Raw genomic sequence first — 17564 nt, 5'->3', positions numbered from 1 at the left:
ATTGTGACAATGTATTTTTAATATTTTTTAACTAACATTGAAACAATATATCAGGAGCTTTGTATTGATTTTTTTACCCAATGAATAACATTTAATTGTTATTTATAAAAAAATAAAAAGATCTGAAATATTTTGAAAATGTTATTAAGTATAGAAAATGCCAGTATGAACATTCAGTGAAAATTTCATGTGTCTACAGTAATTTTTTTTGGTTATGCTAGTTTCTAAATTTTTTCTTAGTTATGTTTTTGTTTTTCCCAGTGCTTTTAAAAAGTACTGTGAAATTCAAGATTTTATCTCCCCAATGCACTAACTAGATTCACTTTTCAACCAGGAAATGCTACTGAGTTTGAAAATCTAAGCATTATTTCGACAACTTATCGTGTACACAGCAATAAAAAAAAAAAATACAACATTGTAAATTCAATACATTCATTGTTCTGCAAGTAAATTCATTAAAAGTGCTATTAATAACTTATTATTATATCACAAAAATAAGCAAGTACTTTTTAAACAGTAGCAATTACAAAAAAAAGTACTTACCACTAATAAATTAAGAAATATAGTAAATGAAAAGATCCATATAAATCAAAATCTAAGTTTATTTTCTTATCTGTTATTGTAATTTTATAGATAAATGTATGATTAAGAATTAAGTTCTTTACTAATTAGTAATTAATTGAAAGTCATGTAGTAAATAATAAATAAAAATAAAATACAGTTTAATTAGGTAAATGTACTAATTTTGTTTTTCCATTATTTAATTTAAAAATAATGAATACATAGTTCCTAGGTAAAGTTGTAGTATTTAAAATTTAAGGGGCAAGACATTTATTTTGATTTCTAGTAAGTAGACTGAAACACATATATATTTAGTAATAATGTTGATAAGACTTAAATGAAAGTTGTGAAAATCGTAGGAAAAGTGGCCCTAAAAATGAAATACTCTTAGATCTTAGTAATATACTTATAACATATCAAAAAAGTACCTGTTCTAATTTCTAAAAGATAATTGTGTTAAGATAATACACAACATAAATAAGGAAATACCTACAATAATTAATATTAGAGGGTAGTATACTAGTATTAAACGTTATTAGATAAATGCTATTGTATTTGATTGGTATTTATCATATTAGTAATATGGACATAATGTCCATGAGTCTATACTGGTATTTTACATCAAAAATAAATAATATTTTACTTTAGTATTGTAGAAGATCATTTCTTATACAACTATTAATACAATAAAAATATTTTCTAAAAAAAGTATATAAAGCAAATAAAACGTCATAATTTAAGATTTACCATACAAACAAATAATTATGAATTATGATCAAAGTTATCTTTTTAATTATTAATTTAAACACATGTTTAAGTGGTCATACAATGCTTGTTACAAGGTTTATTCCTATTAAATAAATTACTAAACCCAAATATAGGTAGTTCAAAATTCAAAATTCTGTTAAGCTTTATCAGTGGCATACATAGTAGGTACACAAAGAAAAAGAATATGTTTAATAACTAATAATTAACAACACTATTAAACATCCAAAATAGCGCAATATTATGTGTCAAGATTTTTAGAATATTAAATAACATTTATAAATTTAAATAAATAATGCTATTGCTCAACTGCAATCAAAATATCTTCTAGGCAACTCTACTCAATGTTGAAATTGAAACTGGTCCAGAGCCTTCTTAAAAACTGAACAAAAATTATTTAAGATTCATGTAAAGGTAGCTTTACAGTGAGCCTCCCTTTTCACCACCCCATCTCTGTCATTCCTCCCTCAAGTTTACTCATTGTACTTGTACATATAGTATACACTACAGATTGTAGATATTCAATAAACATTATTATATATAAATAAATAAAACTACCTAATTAAAATACGATATTTTGATTTTCAACAACAACATAACTACACTTTAATGTCTTGTTTACTAAATAGGAAATTATTATGGATAGTTATTGATTACATTACAGGCAGCACATAATCATAACAAAAATACTTATTGAAATTCGTAAATAATTAAAACTATCGGTCTATAATAGTATAATTATTATATTAACTTTTGACAAAAAACACCAAGATAATATTATGTATATTATATTGGTATACAATTAAACCTCTTGGTCACTGAAATTTTGTCCATTATTTAAAGCATTCAATTTGTAAGAAGTTTATAGTTTATTCTCAAAAAAACGTCCACTACTTGGAGGTGTCTGTTAAGGGAGGTTTCACTATATACTAAAAGCTAAGAAAGATTTAATATTACTTATGCTTATGGACACATAGTAGAAAAACAGTTTTTAGATACTACACAATGGGAATTAGGATTACAATCTTAATTTTAATTAAAATTATAAAAGAAAGTTATAAGCTGACATTTTTTCTGTCTAATCTTACAAAGAATTCCAATATTAATCAAACAGGAATACATTTTACTTAAAATAAATTTGTAATAAAACACTTATTGAAAATAAGAATATTAGTATCCTACCTCAGAACCTAATTATTATGTGAGTGGAAATATAATGTATGGATAACAAATTAATAAGCATGTACCTAAAACAATAATTAATATTATTGCTAATATTAAACCAACTTTGTATTAGGTATATTCATTTTAACAAACTAATCAATACTATTTTTGGTAGGTGCCAAATTTTAAATTGTTTTATAATGAAGTACAACTATGGTTAAATATCTACTCTATTATCTACTAGATATATAAAGGCAATTGTCTTTGTATTAGAAACCAAGGTGTACTATGTTAGGTAATTGCGGGGGTAATCGGTAATAATCATTAAATTTAAAATGTTTGGAAAATTAATTGACAATAGTCAATAATTAAAATATTATAGGTACATAATATAATATACTAGTATATACCTAACTATGTAAGAATCTAAGATCTAGGTACAGTTGTATACAGTTTAATAATGTATCTAATAAATCACAATTTAGATTTAAAATGTCTTCAAAATGGACTAGAAACTGAATAAACTACAAATTATTTTATAATACCTAATAAGAATAGTTTATTTAATAAAGGTTTTCATTCATATAGGTAGGTAATAATAGAATCCTAAAATCTAAATCCATAATATTTAATAACTAATTTAATTATTTAAAATATAAGTATTATGTTGTTCATTTGTACATATACCAACCTACTAAACCGTACTTGAGGGATGTTTATTTTTCAAAATAATTCTCAAGTGGTAGGAAATTAACATTTAAGCTATCTTAAAATACTCTTGTTGACACTTGAGTTGACTCCCTCTATAATTCTCTACCCAATTTATGTAATATTATAATTAGCAAATTATAACTATAAAATAAAAATTGCAAAGCCCCCTCTCAATAAAATGATTTTAACTTGACCAAAAGCATATTTTCCTTAACTCTTTAAGTCTAAAAGATATCTCGTAGAATTTAAACTTGTGAAATATTAGTCTTATCCTGAATTTTAAGTTGTACTAGGTAGAATTAGATATGAGGTAGATATTAAAATATGAGTTAAAATAAGACATTTTTTAAACAATTAGTACATATTATCTTAAATTTCAAACTGCTACACAATGTCTTTTTTTCTGTTTCTGTTTTTCTAATTGAGAATGACCATAATAGATTTGCTAAGGTTTAAAGTTTAATATATATTGATGTATACATTTTGTTAAGTATAATAATTTTCTATATTGTGGTCTAAAGTGAAAAATGTTCAATTTATTTTTAATCAATGGAATAAACTGATAAAAACCAAAGGGAAAACAGAATAAAACAAAACATCAGTTTTTGACAAAGTGCACTTTTATTTTTAACTATTTATACCATAACTACATCTTTTAAAATAATAACCTATATTGTTTGTTTTAATTTCTACTTATATAATATAATAGATATATCTATATGAATAATATGACAGTTTTTAGTTTGTACTTTATATCTTTTGTATTTAATAATCTAAATTAGGTACCTATTTGTTTTATTTTACGTGTGATTAACAAAGATAATAATTTTTAATATGCACAATTTTTAACAGTAGTAAGTACCAATCTAATTTAATTATGCTATACACTATACAGTACAAAAGTATCATGACCATATACATATAACTTGATTATTAATTAAGTAACTACTTATTGTAACATTTGTTATATTTCTTTATTTTTTATTTTCAGTAATTATTTATGTTATACATAAACATTACCCAGACGTTCTCAATATAAATTGACCATAAGTGTTATAAAATAAAATATAACTTTTTTTTTCAATATTGGATTAGCGGTATCAAAAATTACTGATGACTTAACTTCAAATAGCGTATAGATAATATGATTATTATAAGAAAATGTACCTATTTTTACTATTTAAATATTATACAAAGGTATAAAATATATTTACATATTATAATATGACATAGGTATATGGTATATCTATGTAGAATACTGAATAAAACAAAATTAATTTATCAGCATCTTTATATCCTACATTGTCTAATCCAAGGTCTTATCATTCAAATCTATGGCAGATTATTTGATATTTGTATAGTAGAAGTAATAAAAAAGTATAACATATTATATTCATTCATCATAATATATTGATAAGATATCCAGCTTTCCAAAAACCAAGTGGCATTTAGCAAAGATAATCTAGTGGTACCAAACCAATCACCTCATAATATACCTGACTCTGATAAAAAATTAAAATGTACAGCCCGAAAATGTTTTTATTAACGAGTTAAGAAACACTGCGAATGTTAGGTTTCAAAATACGATAGTCCATCTACCTATTCAAAGAAACAAAATACCTGCAGTCAAGAATTTATCAAGGAGGAATAGTTTGAATTTTTCAAAAACGTATTACTGTACACTAGAATTGCAATTCGCAAACGCCTACACATTACCCTGAATATCTGGCCTAAGTGTAATACTCATAACAAACAGGTGCAATACTCACCCATAATTCGGTTCCCCAACTCATCATTCACTGTTTTTCCACATCAAACCATCAAACAGGTGCCACGGACTGTAATTCACGTAGTTATTGGGAATGGGTTTTTTATCCTTTTACACTTAGACCTAGCTTGAGAGTAAAACAAGATATTATTCAAACAGTGAGCAGACGCACTACGAAGGTGGTACCAAATCCGTCACTGAAATCGGCTGCGGTGGCGGTAAACAAGAGGATAACACGACATATTATTTTTATTAACTGAAATATATTATAAACTCGTCAGCCGTTAACGCAAGAAAAAAATAGAAAATAAACCGCAAAAACCTAACGGCGAAAGAGGAAACTGGTACACCGCCGAAAATCGAAATAAACAACAAACAACGAAGACAAGTGTACGAAACGGGTGCGACGAACAAACTGATAAAAGCTAAAAAGCGTAAAAAAGAAAAAGAAAATCTTAAAAACGTACGACGTCAACCACGGCGGGCGGCGAAACGACGACGACGTCTGGCGGTGCCAGTGCAACACCGTTTGTTTTGTTTCCATACTACTACTATATGGTTATTTCCATTTATTTTTTTCTACTCCATGAACCACTCGTTGCTTAATGCTTATCATTAATTCATTCGTCGATCATCCGATGACCGAATTGACCGATACTCCGAAGTCCGAATTCCATTCCAATCGGCAATCACTGAATATTGAATAATGAATACTGAATAGTAAATACAAATTACGAATGTTGGTCACGAAATTAGATATTAAAATTGAGAATTTAATTTATATTTATAGTTTATACATTATAGCAGGGATCGAAACTGTTTCAAATTTTAACGGTAACGGTTTCAGTTTTCTACATTTCCTGGTTTTGATTTATGTTTTAAAGATAGGTTTTTCAAATTTTTTTATAAAATTTGTCGGTTTCAAGGACGTTTTTTTCAAATTTTGATTTTATTTTCCTGCATCTAATAACCGTAGACCCAATATTTATTATCTATTAATTATTAAACTGAAACTATTAAAGGCACATCCTATATATGGACAAGAAATTGTTAGAAATTAAAATTTTTTTATTTGTTTTTATTACCAATACTCAATAGGTAATTTAAACTTTTTATAGGTCAATCATCTATATAGTAAACCTATACTAAATAATACTTTAATCTAATGCATTTTTGTAAACAAAAATCTAAGAATTAAATTTTGGTAATTTGTAAATTATCATGAGGCCCACGCTCAAATGGTTGTAGATTGTCTTCTAGTGGTATACATTATTCTATGCCGTAAAGAGTATGGAGAACATAGACATAAACCAGGGAAGAGCACAGTCAGTTCAATGATACTATTGATACTTGAATACTTCGTATTTCATTGGATACCTACATATTTTTAATTTAATCGAATTTTTAAAAAAAGTTTAATATTTTTAAAAATTAATAAGAGAAAATTATATTTTTTTTTAACTTATCTATTTTTATATTCTGACTTCTGAAAGGACTGTGGAGCGGAAATTTTATTGATTTAATAATAATGTGATTTGATCGATCATTTTCAGGACCCTATCTTTTAAAAAATCAGTTCATTTTTGTGAATATTGAATCGAAAAAAAAAATTGGACAAGTGGGTATTGCCATAGAACAGTATTGGTATATTGCTATACTGTGTGGTAAACATGAAGAGTAGATCACTAATGGATGTATTAAATTTGAATGTAATGACAGGTATCATTGAATTTTGTGTATGAAAAACGATTATAAATCTAAACGGAGATTATTTGTCAGTCTAGGATATATTATATTAGCTATATTTAAATTAAAATATTTTTTTCTTTTGATACAAGTAATTAATTTTTAACTAAACCTTTGAACTTTAAATGCTTATAAACAAAATTGTGACTATAGATTAATTTCCTATCAGAAACCAGAAAACCACAAATCTGGATCAACTTTATTTGAAAAAAATAATGAAATTTAATATAACTTAAATAAATGTTTTTAAAATAAACATTTTTCTATAAACCACATTTAAAAATTTTCAAAAAAATTTACATCAGACGGACTCCTTTATTTTCAGTAATAAAAATAAAACATATGGTGCAAAAGTAAATAAATTATATATAAAAATAACAATTAAAAATATTGATTAGAACAAAGGTCATTTCATTTATCAGGTTTTCCTGTTACATTGTATATCAATAATAGACAATATTAAATAAAAAAATAATTTTTTACAATACAATACAAACATTTTAAATACCACTAAATAATACAATTTATTTATTTTAGTTAAGTCAGATCAGATATGAATACATATCTAAAAGGTAATTTATTTATAAAATCATTATTTGATTAAATTGTTACCTCATTATTTGGTCACTTACCCCACTATTAAGGGTTTAGATCACATTATCACAGTAAAACTGGTTGAATGTAGTCGAAAATGGCTCACATGTTTTTTTGGGAAAAATTGCATGTTTGAAATACATATTAAATTATAAGTATATTCAAAAGTCTTTACTAATTGCAATGTTAATCGATAACTTTTCTAATGTTTTTTTAAATGAATAACAAATATTTCAGATAAAAAAAAAAAAACAATAACTTCCTGTAGGGGGGTGAAACTAAATAATTACTCTATAATGTGATTGAAAGTTTATTGCCTGCTGCAGGGATAGAAATTTGAAGAGTCTTTTGATGGGAAATATTTTTATGATCAAATTTTTTTGAAACTTGAATTTAATACTCTTTGACATATTCAGCTTAAACTAGTATCCTAACTAGTTACTACCTCATAATAAAACTACTGATATCCTTACAAAGTATATTACAAAATTAAAAATATTATACCTATATTCTGTCCAGTGATTGAACACACTGTGGGCTGACCAAAATCGGGTTTACTATGCACTTTCATGTGACACCTTGCCATAGAGGAATCGGTTACAGTAGCAAGTTGACACTGGGAATGTGCAGAATTGGAGTGTTTTTTCACTGGACAGAGTATTAATAGCCTATATATACTCTGTCCAGTAAAAGAAAAAAATATAGCTATACCAAAATTGCCGTTTCACTTTTTTGTAAATAATAGTTATTATTAATACAGATATCAGAAATAAGAAAAATTGCTGAAAGAAAGATTTTAATATTTAACTAAATAATTAATACTATTTAAAAGAAAAAGAAAACAGATAGAAAGTATATAACTATTATTACATTAATTTAGTCAGAATGGTTTATGATAAAAAGATATTTTAACATTTTAATGTGAAATAGTTATAATGTTTAAAGAATTAAAGATTAGTTTTAAGAATTAACAAAAGAAAATGTTATCAAAGGCCAATACGTATGAAAATTATTTCAGGTTATATTGTCATTAGTATTAGCTATCATATACTGATTTTTATTTAGCAATATCCCTTGGGTTATGCAATCCAAAATCCACTTTTCGTGAATATTATCATTCATTTGTGGTGTATAACCAACCACTACATTGGCCTTAGTCTCAGTGTTTGTACAGTGGCCACCACATGCACGTACCAGTCGTTTTAAAAGCTGAGCGGGGGGATCACAGGTATTTGATACATATATCTTGCCAACATTATCAAATATTTGAAACGTTATCAATGACCCAAATGTATGACGACGTATTTGAAATTCCTTTAAAGTAAAAAAAAAAAAAAACACATTTATAAATATTTATTTTAACTTCAAAATACAAGTAAATTCTAAATTTACTTTGACACGTTCAGACAAATCTGAGATCAAATATTGATGATGAGATAGCCACCTGCCAATTTTGTGTGATTCGTGCACCTTAATTATAAAACAACAATATTAAGTTTTTTAAATTATATTTTATACAACAATTAAATATGTCACAAAATTAATAAAGTTATTAAGCTTGTATTTGTGAAATATTTTACCCAATCTTCAGAAACAATGAAACATCCATAAGCCATTGCAAATACAATATTCAATGTTCGATTTGGTTGTGATTTGGTAATTAAATAAGTGGTTGAAGGTTCTACCTTAGAATGAAAAATAAATGTTCCTAAGTCTTGTATACATGACTTTAAAATGCTTGTTTCACTGCTTAAAAAAAAATGTTGTAATAAAATATTATATTTTCATAATTCTTTTTTTAATTTTTACCTTTTTGTCATTCCACTACATGCAATTGATTGCAATATTACAGGGCTAGCTAAAGATGCTTTTGGAGTCTGGAAAATTGAAGAAGACTTTCTGGACACTAAACTAGAAGTTATGTCTTTGGTTTGAGTTTTTTTCACACTTTTTACTTTTTGAACAGTGATTTTTTTAGTTTTTTTAGGACGTAGATCTGAAGGTATTTCCCACTTTGAGGGATTAATATTAACATTTTTTTGTGATGGTGTTATTTTATTACTGTTTAAGATTTTGGTATTGGGTAATAATTCATTATGACACATAGTTTTTCGTTTCTTTGTACTAATTAATCTAGAAGGAGCACTAATTCTTAATTTTTCAGGTGATGGTGATGGGAAATCACTGACATCATTCATGTTATTTAAATTATTATCGGGAGGAAATAATAGCTTACGAAATCTTTGTCTAGCATGAGCATTCAAATTTAGCCGATCTTCAATTTTAGCCAGTTCACTATCTAGTTCTGTAGAAGATGTATTTTCCTTTCCATTAGGTGTGAGATATTTTCTTAATAGTTTAAGTGACATTGGTATATATAGCTCATCAATTTGATCATCTGGTAGTGGGCTATCAATTTTGTTTAATACTTTACATAATTGATCAGATAACATATTGACAATATCATTTGTTCTGCAAGGATCATCCTAAAAATAAAAATAATATTAAAAATCTAACAGTTATGTAGGGTTAGCACTTATTTTGGGTAAACATGATCAATACACAAAAAAACTATAAATGTTTTAGGTTTTGGTATTTTTTTTTTCATTTCAGATAATTTCTTTACAATATTCTATACTCTATTCCAAATAAGAACAGGCTTCGGCGGCGACCAATTTTTGTCGTGCGGCGGTCAGGCTTCACCTATTTTATTCCCCACTAAATCAACCACCTGTTAGTCTACCAGTGGTGACGGCGACAGCGGCCGATGTTCGGCGGAGGTGACCAATGTTTGATGCTGCGGGTATGTGTAACGTGTACGTGTCTGCATCATAACGCGAGTATACAATGCATTTTAAGTTATTAGTTTAGGTCACTGGTCTATGATAGACTAATTACGTCGCTCCCGCCGTCGCGCGACAGCGGCAGTGTTAGAAGTCCGTACTTGTAGTGAAGCCACGCCCATGCGTAAAAGTCGGCCGCCGAAGCCTGTTCTTATTTGGAATAGAGTATAACACATAGTAAAAATTTAAAAATATGGACTTGGATATTTTGCCATTTGGCAACCTTTCAGTTGCACCATTGATTATAGAGTTTAGGTAATTATAACGAAGTTGATAGACTTACTTTGATTGCATTAGTTTTTTTGGGAGTCTCAACGATAAGATAGTCTTCGTCTCCATTATTCTGGTTCATATTTAAGTTGTTAAATCTTTCCATAATTTTATCACATTTGGATTTAAACATTTGGTCACGTTCAATATTACTTGGTCTTAAAAATTTTTTATATGATTGACTAATCTGAAAATATATATTGTATTAATAAATATATTGTGTATGAATATGTATTAATTTATTCCTATAATCTCCAAGAAAACAGATTATTTAACAAGTTAATATTGTTGTGAGTTGTGACAAATGAGTTGAAAATTTTGAATATAATATTCATTATGTATAGAAAGTATGATACAATAAAAAATTAATTGAAGTACAGTCAATATTTCTTTTAAAATTAATTAGATAATACAATGTTCAGAATTAAAAATATCAACAAAAACTTTATTTTAATTTTTTAAATCAATTTAATTTGAAATACAAATTTAAGCTAATATAATTAAAATTATCAATTATTAATAAAACCTTGTTTGATTAATATTTATAACAGTTAAAAAATGTTTGATACCTATTTAATTAAATCTTACTATAAATTTTATCACAGGTATTTATAAAAACAAAATGTAGTTCAAACATGGGCAGGGAGTATTCAAGTTTAATTTAAAATTAAATACATAAATTAAATGTTGTAATTTAGGTACTTACTGGAATATTAATATTTTTTACTGGTGTTGATTTTGTGTATTTTTCCATATCGACTGGAGGATAGTCTTTTGGTTCCAACATCTTATTAGCTAATTTACTGTATTCCATCCACCTCGCTGATACTAGTGGGATGTTGCGTTTGATTGCTTTATTATATGTACTACGGTAGCCATCGCAAAACATCACATGAGTAACCTAAAAACATGAATAAAACATGTTAAAAAACCATTTAAGGCTTAAAACTAATATAATAACTTTTTGATTGAATGTTTTTTCAACTTTGGCACCCAATTCAATGAGACATTGAATAATACTTGAAGCACTGCGATCGTTGTCAATTTTGTAGTCAACAAATGCAACAACTCCTAAATCATAAATATATACAGTTTTTTGAGCATAAAAATAAAAATAAAAATTTGCTTAACACGCTTAACAGCAATAAATACAAAGTCAAAATTGTATGTACATTATTTAGGAATATAAAATAATAAATCAAAAAAACTACATCTAAGCAAAATTAGGTGGAGTTAAATATTTTTGTATAAATGTAGTAATTGGGATAGTATTCAATATTTTAAATTAATTAAAAATTCATCCAACTCAAAAAAATACTATTTTTTTTTAAATGTTAAGTTATTTTTATATTATTATTCATAACTTATAAAAATAACCGGTAAAAGTTAAAAATGTATAGAATTTTAAAGTTTAAAAAATTTTTTTAATACAAGCAACTTATCTGTGCCTATATGTCAGAAGATATTTTTATTGTGATTTTTTATAAAATTAAATCATTAAATTATTATGTTTACTATAACTTTTTATTGATTTGTTTTAAATTATTAATATAGTGATCAATGTTTCTATTTTTTTTTTTTAAATATTTGTGAATGAAATTTTAATATTTATAAAGCTACCTTCTTTAAAGTTAGCAAATAATATAGGTAATATAAAATTAGTTTTTAATGTATATAGGTGTATAGTAGGTACACACCTATATAATATTATAAATGGAAATTTAATATTTTTGGATTTTATGTTTGACAATAGAATTAATGTGTACGGATTTTTTGTCTAACAATAAAAAATGAATCTAGTCACTTGGTCCAACTTTTTGACAGATTACCTTTCCATACACGTTATAATATGAAAACATAAGAAAATCATGTGATCTAATGTGCAATCTAGGTACACATTTAATTAATTAGTTCACTAATTTTACATTTCTACCCTAACAATTTTATCACAGCTAGTCAGTAAAAAAAATAATAAAACTAATACTTTGTTCAGAATCAAATTAAGTGTTGACAACTGTGATAGAAATTAAAAAGTTTACAAGGTCTATACTCTATAAGCTGTTATAAAAGTAAATAACTGGAAGATATAATATACCTAATTAAATGCAATTGAAATATTTTACTTTTTTTTTCCACAGTGATCTATTTAGGTATAAGGTATTATAGATATTTTAACATCAAAAATAACAATAAGTTTATTGGACAAGGATTTATTTTAAAGCAATAATATTATTTTAAGATTATAGGTGCATAGGTATCAATGAAAATTTACCTTCAAAAATTCGTCGAGATTCCTTATCATTATCGGTATTAGTTGAGTTATGTGTATTAATTACCGAATTCTTTGAATTACTTTTAGACTCATTTATTATACTTGTTATAGGACTATCTTCTAAATTTTGAATTCCACTGACATTAAGACTATCATTTGTTACAATTGACACATCACTTGAACTCTTGTTGACACCCATTAAGGAGTACAATTCTGTTTGCGCCTCCTTCATTAATTTCATAAACTTTGGGGTAGGAATAAACACCCTTTTTGGTCTTATTACTGGACTGTCAATTATATTTTCTTCATTTAATCTTTTCTTTTTCTTTGATATTGGTGTTTTTTTATTTGATTTGTTTTTATTATCCGCATTACTGACAAATTCATCTTGTGGTATAAGTTCACCAAATAAGTCTCTATGTCCCTTTAACGATGCTTGTGAATCTTCAATCACTTCTAATTCAGAGTCAATGAACAAATCTAAATTACGGTTTAACGCTATTTCATCTGAATCGTCAATAGCTAGTTTCCTTTTTTTACGGTCACTGACTCGTTGTAATACTTGACGAGGATATTTAATTGGACACGACATAATCGTAATTTAACACGTCTATCTATTGGCTAAATAATAAAAATAATAATTAAGTAACGTTAAGTTAATTTAACTCTTATGGTTGCCAAATGAACTCCGAATTCGGGAGTATAAAAATTTATATTTAGTATAAAATCAAAGTTCGATGATTGAATGTTTGTCTTACGTCCAACTAAATACAGTTTCATCCATCCAAAAGTAATGTATCACTGCATTATTGTAGCAGTAGTAGTCATTTCAAGATTTCTATTTTCTAGTCTAGAATATTTGATAGTTGTGGCTTATAGAGTTACTATATACTTAAATTTAGTTGTAATTCATAAAATAAATTGATAAGAAACATCCGTTACAAAAATGATGGAAGATGTTTGATTTTTAATTTTATCACTGTCAACAGTTATTATTCCATGATTTATGCACCCGGTTCGTTTAAAATTAACAACAGGTAAATCGTACAAAAAGTTGGTAAATACTCATGATTAAAGATAATCAAGACTGTTTTAAGGGTAGGTACTAAATGTAGCAATTTAGAGTTGATTGGAGATATAAATTTTGAAATTAAAATATGACTTAATAAATACAATAGATGATTGCTGATTACTTACTTCTATAACTCAAGTGTATTTTTTTGTAAAAAATTCTTAAATATTTCATTACACAATTTATGGTGGAAAAATATGCTTCAATTTTCAACTTTGGCGGTGGTTTCTGACATAAATTGAATCTAGTTATTACTTATTTTGATTTTAGATTTGGAGCGGAGCGATGAATGTATTGATTTTACAATGTTATGTTTTTTGTTGTGTCTGTGTACACGATAAGTTATCGAAATAATGCTTCGATTTTCAACTTCAGCAGTTTTTCCAGTTGGAAAATGAATCTAGTTGGTGCATTGATAAAATTTAATTTTCCTTTAGTTTTTAAATGCACCGGGAAAAACAGAAAAAAAATTAAAGAAAAACGGGTATTTTTACGCAAAATCAATTTTTGATGAAATCGATTTTAGATATTGGTGTAACTCTAAAACGAATTACCATAGATACATGAAATTTTCACTGAAAGTTTATACTGGCATTTTATATTCTTTCAATATATTTGAAATCTTTTTAAGTTTTTTATAGATAATTGAAATTTTCGATCTTTTTAGTTTTTTTATTTATAAGTTACAGTGAAATGTTATTCTTTCGTAAAAATGCTTAGAAATTTAATACAAGGCTCCTTATAGTGGCTTATATATTACATTTTCATAATAGTAGTTAAAAAATATAAAAATACGTTACAACTTTTTTAATATCACTGAAAGTTCGAATATTGAAAAAAACACGTTAAAATCACGAAAAATTGCAATTTATTTCGAGTTGGAAATTCACAATAATTTCTTTTTTTAAATCTAAGGTTTTAAAATTCAATACAAAAGTATTCAAAAGTTTGTTTACTTTTATCAAATAAAAAATGTCTACCGTAAAGCCAAATTGAATTTTTATGTGCATGCACATTATATAAATAAATGCATTTTATTTACAACATTGAATATGCACTCAATTTTTCTTATACTGATATCCTTATTTTGTTGTTATTCAAAAACAAATTACTGTAAAAATTGAAATTTACATCAAATGTTCATATTATCGATTCCTATACTTGATAAAAATTTTAAAATATTTTAACTATTTTCAAGGTATTTATAGACATTTGAAATTTTCCGTGTTTTATTCTATAAATGACAATACAATTTTATTCATTGAATCAAAACATTAAATTTTAATGCGAAGCTCCCCATAAGTTGATATAATAGCAGTTAGAAAATATTTAAAATGCATAGGCACGTATTTTTTATAACCATTCAAAGATCAAATTTGTACAAAATTTAATAATTTAAATTTTTTTTAGCAACTTGGCCATTGGGATAAGATACATTTTTTTTTTGATAAATGCCTAAATTATATGAGTATAATATTATAATAAGGTATTGTGTTATTTTATGTGATTAAATAAGTTTGTCCAGTCCTGTCTTCTGGAGAAACACGCATATGTGTCTGGTTTTATAGCTAAGGATTAAAAATTAAAAACAAAGTTCCATGTAAGAAGTTAATTCTGCAGAAAACAAAATATTTTTATAGTTATTTTAAGTTCAAATTTGGATGAAATTACCTATTAAATAACTAAAAATAACAATTTCAGCTATATTATTGTAATTTAAAAATATTATTCGTGGGTACTAATTTCTATAGTATGCTTTACATTCAATTGTAGTAGTTTATGTAACAAATGTCTTACATTTATCAAAAAAAAATTATATTTTGTACTTTTGTAGACACTGAAATTTTTAAATGCAATATTATCAGTAAAATGATGTAATCCAACCTACAAACTTTACTAAGTGTAAAATAAATTACTATTCATAATAACAATACTAATATAGAACAAATATCATACGATGACACAAAAAAATACATTAAAATAATCACCCACGACAAATGGCAAAACATCTGGTTCAAACAAAATACCAAACTCAATGAAATCAAATGTGACACTACCCAATGGTATAACCCCTCACTCAAAAGAAAAGAAGAAACAGTAATAAATAGACTACGGATAGGACACACTAGAATCATACACGGTTTCCTCATGGCCAAAAAGGAACCCCCAATCTGCACAACCTGCGGAACAAATCTCACTGTCAAGCACATCATATCGGACTGCATAAAGTATAATCAAGAAAGGATTAAACACGGGATATCAGTATATCACACAACCTCGATGCAGCCCTTGGAGCCAATCACCAACTCAACGCAGATTTAATTAACTTCCTCAAGCAAACCAATATTTATAACAAAATCTAAATATGTAAGCAAACGTAATGTAAAAAATAAAATAACTAATGGCCTTTGACGCTGAAGTTGTAAACGATCAATAATAAAAAAAAAAAAAAAATACTAATATATTTATTATAAAATAAACTTATTAATTTTTTTTGACATACTGTCTCCAATCAAAATAATGTACTCGTACGTATGTTAAGACGTTAAGTTAAAAGAAATTATACACTTATTACATCAAAATCATGGCTAGGGCTAGATACTAAAACAAATTAAAAAGGGGGTTAAAACCAAAATCTTTTCATTTTCAATTCAACTATTTTCTGAAAATGTATTGAAGTATTTAAAAAGCAAAATTTAAATTTTTAATACTCTATTTTATATTTTTTAATTTAAATATCAAAACATGTCTGACTATAGTCTATAAGCAACAGATTAATCATTACTATTGATTAACTTACGATTACTTATGTAGGTAAGTAACCTAACCTACATATACATAATTATTGATTTATTCTATTGAGTATTGTTGACTATTCAACTATTGTATAATATTATATAATTATTATTAACATATTTTGTATTCTATATTTGTATATTTAAAAGTTTGTTATATAACAATTATTGACTGACCTTACATAAATATAAAAATATAATACTCAGATTATTCATATAACTTTATTGCTCAATATACTATATTACTATCTGTCCGTTTTGTTCAATTGAACAAATATTATTATTATTAAATATTGATTTGATTTACTCCATCTTGTGATGAATTGACTAGATACTACGCAATTTATTAGTATGAACTATTATTATATGTATTATATATGATTAAAGTACCTACCTAAAAATTAGTATGTTTTATGCATACCTGCAGCCTGCAGGGAATATTTTTATCATGGAGGGAGCCCAGTAAATATTTCTGACATCCGGCTACTTTAACATAAAGTCTTATGACTCGTATAGTTATTAGTTAGTATAATCAGATTAACATATTATATTATAGTCATATTATAATAATGATGAACACATATAACCCATCGATTATTAATTCATGATAAATTAATTTATACACGGGGTGCAGTATTACGAGGATTTGATATAAATTTCCTTTGTGATTTATGCAAAGTTGGTATTTTGCTTAAATAATTTAATTTATTTCAAGAAAGTTTACTAAGTTAAGAAAAATGTATTTCAAAGTTTAAATTAATTTGAGTAACTAATTAAAGTCACACATTTTTGAGAAAAATATAGCTAAGTTTATTTAAAATTTGAAATTTTTTAAATAGCTGAACTGGAAAATGGTCGAGTTTTGTTATAAAACTATGATTTGGAAAATTAACTTTAATACAATATATGATACAGGTGTAACATAAATGAACCGAATTACTCGTAAATGAAGTTAAAAATTTATGCTCTCATTTATAGAAGAAAAAACTTTAAAATGGTAACG

The 17564-nt window shown here is 25.9% G+C and overlaps 2 protein-coding genes across 6 annotated transcripts in view; both read right to left on the bottom strand.

Annotated features, from left to right (window-relative positions):
- Cip4 (formin-binding protein 1-like Cip4) overlaps nt 1-5438 on the bottom strand; it is a 30606-nt gene extending 25168 nt beyond the window's left edge. For 2 of the 4 annotated variants that reach the window (XM_015509514.2, XM_015509516.2), the window contains exon 1: nt 4971-5438. In XM_015509514.2, the coding sequence (XP_015365000.1) occupies nt 4971-4997 (27 nt within the window). In that variant the 5' untranslated portion in view covers nt 4998-5438. The remainder of the gene's footprint in view (nt 1-4970) is intronic. The other 2 variants (XM_015509515.2, XM_089225835.1) reach the window with 1 other exon arrangement.
- A 1572-nt stretch (nt 5439-7010) lies between these two features.
- MCPH1 (Microcephalin) lies at nt 7011-13592 on the bottom strand. 2 transcript variants are annotated; one of them, XM_015509495.2, is made up of 9 exons: nt 13453-13590; nt 12695-13315; nt 11384-11493; nt 11129-11323; nt 10436-10609; nt 9119-9795; nt 8890-9058; nt 8702-8779; nt 7011-8623 (listed from the first exon to the last, which is right to left on the bottom strand). In XM_015509495.2, exons 2-9 carry the CDS (start codon nt 13284-13286, stop codon nt 8324-8326), a joined length of 2295 nt encoding a protein of 764 aa, XP_015364981.2. In that variant the 5' UTR covers nt 13287-13315; nt 13453-13590; the 3' UTR covers nt 7011-8323. The 2 variants fall into 2 exon arrangements, with proteins under 2 accessions (XP_015364981.2, XP_015364982.2); XM_015509496.2 differs by having other exon boundaries at nt 8890-9055; nt 12695-13592.
- Nucleotides 13593-17564: the final 3972 nt, after the last annotated feature.

The sequence above is a fragment of the Diuraphis noxia genome, unplaced genomic scaffold (genome assembly GCF_037042655.1).
Source record: "Diuraphis noxia isolate RWA-SAM2 unplaced genomic scaffold, SU_Dnox_SAM2 contig0004, whole genome shotgun sequence".
NCBI classification, from domain to species: domain Eukaryota; kingdom Metazoa; phylum Arthropoda; class Insecta; order Hemiptera; family Aphididae; genus Diuraphis; species Diuraphis noxia.
Note: the sequence above shows the minus strand (reverse complement) of the source record. Positions and strands in the feature narration are given on the sequence as shown.

What these genes read in the sequence shown, in the direction of transcription:
- MCPH1 (XM_015509495.2), bottom strand. Translation starts at nt 13,286, where the DNA reads ATGTCGTGTCCAATTAAATATCCTCGTCAAGTATTACAACGAGTCAGT. An exon ending in ATCTCGACGAATTTTTGAAG is followed by an intron (nt 11,494 to 12,694) that starts GTAAATTTTCAT and finishes TTTATGATTTAG; the next exon opens with GAGTTGTTGCATTTGTTGAC. An exon ending in AAAAAACATTCAATCAAAAA is followed by an intron (nt 11,324 to 11,383) that starts GTTATTATATTA and finishes TCATGTTTTTAG; the next exon opens with GTTACTCATGTGATGTTTTG.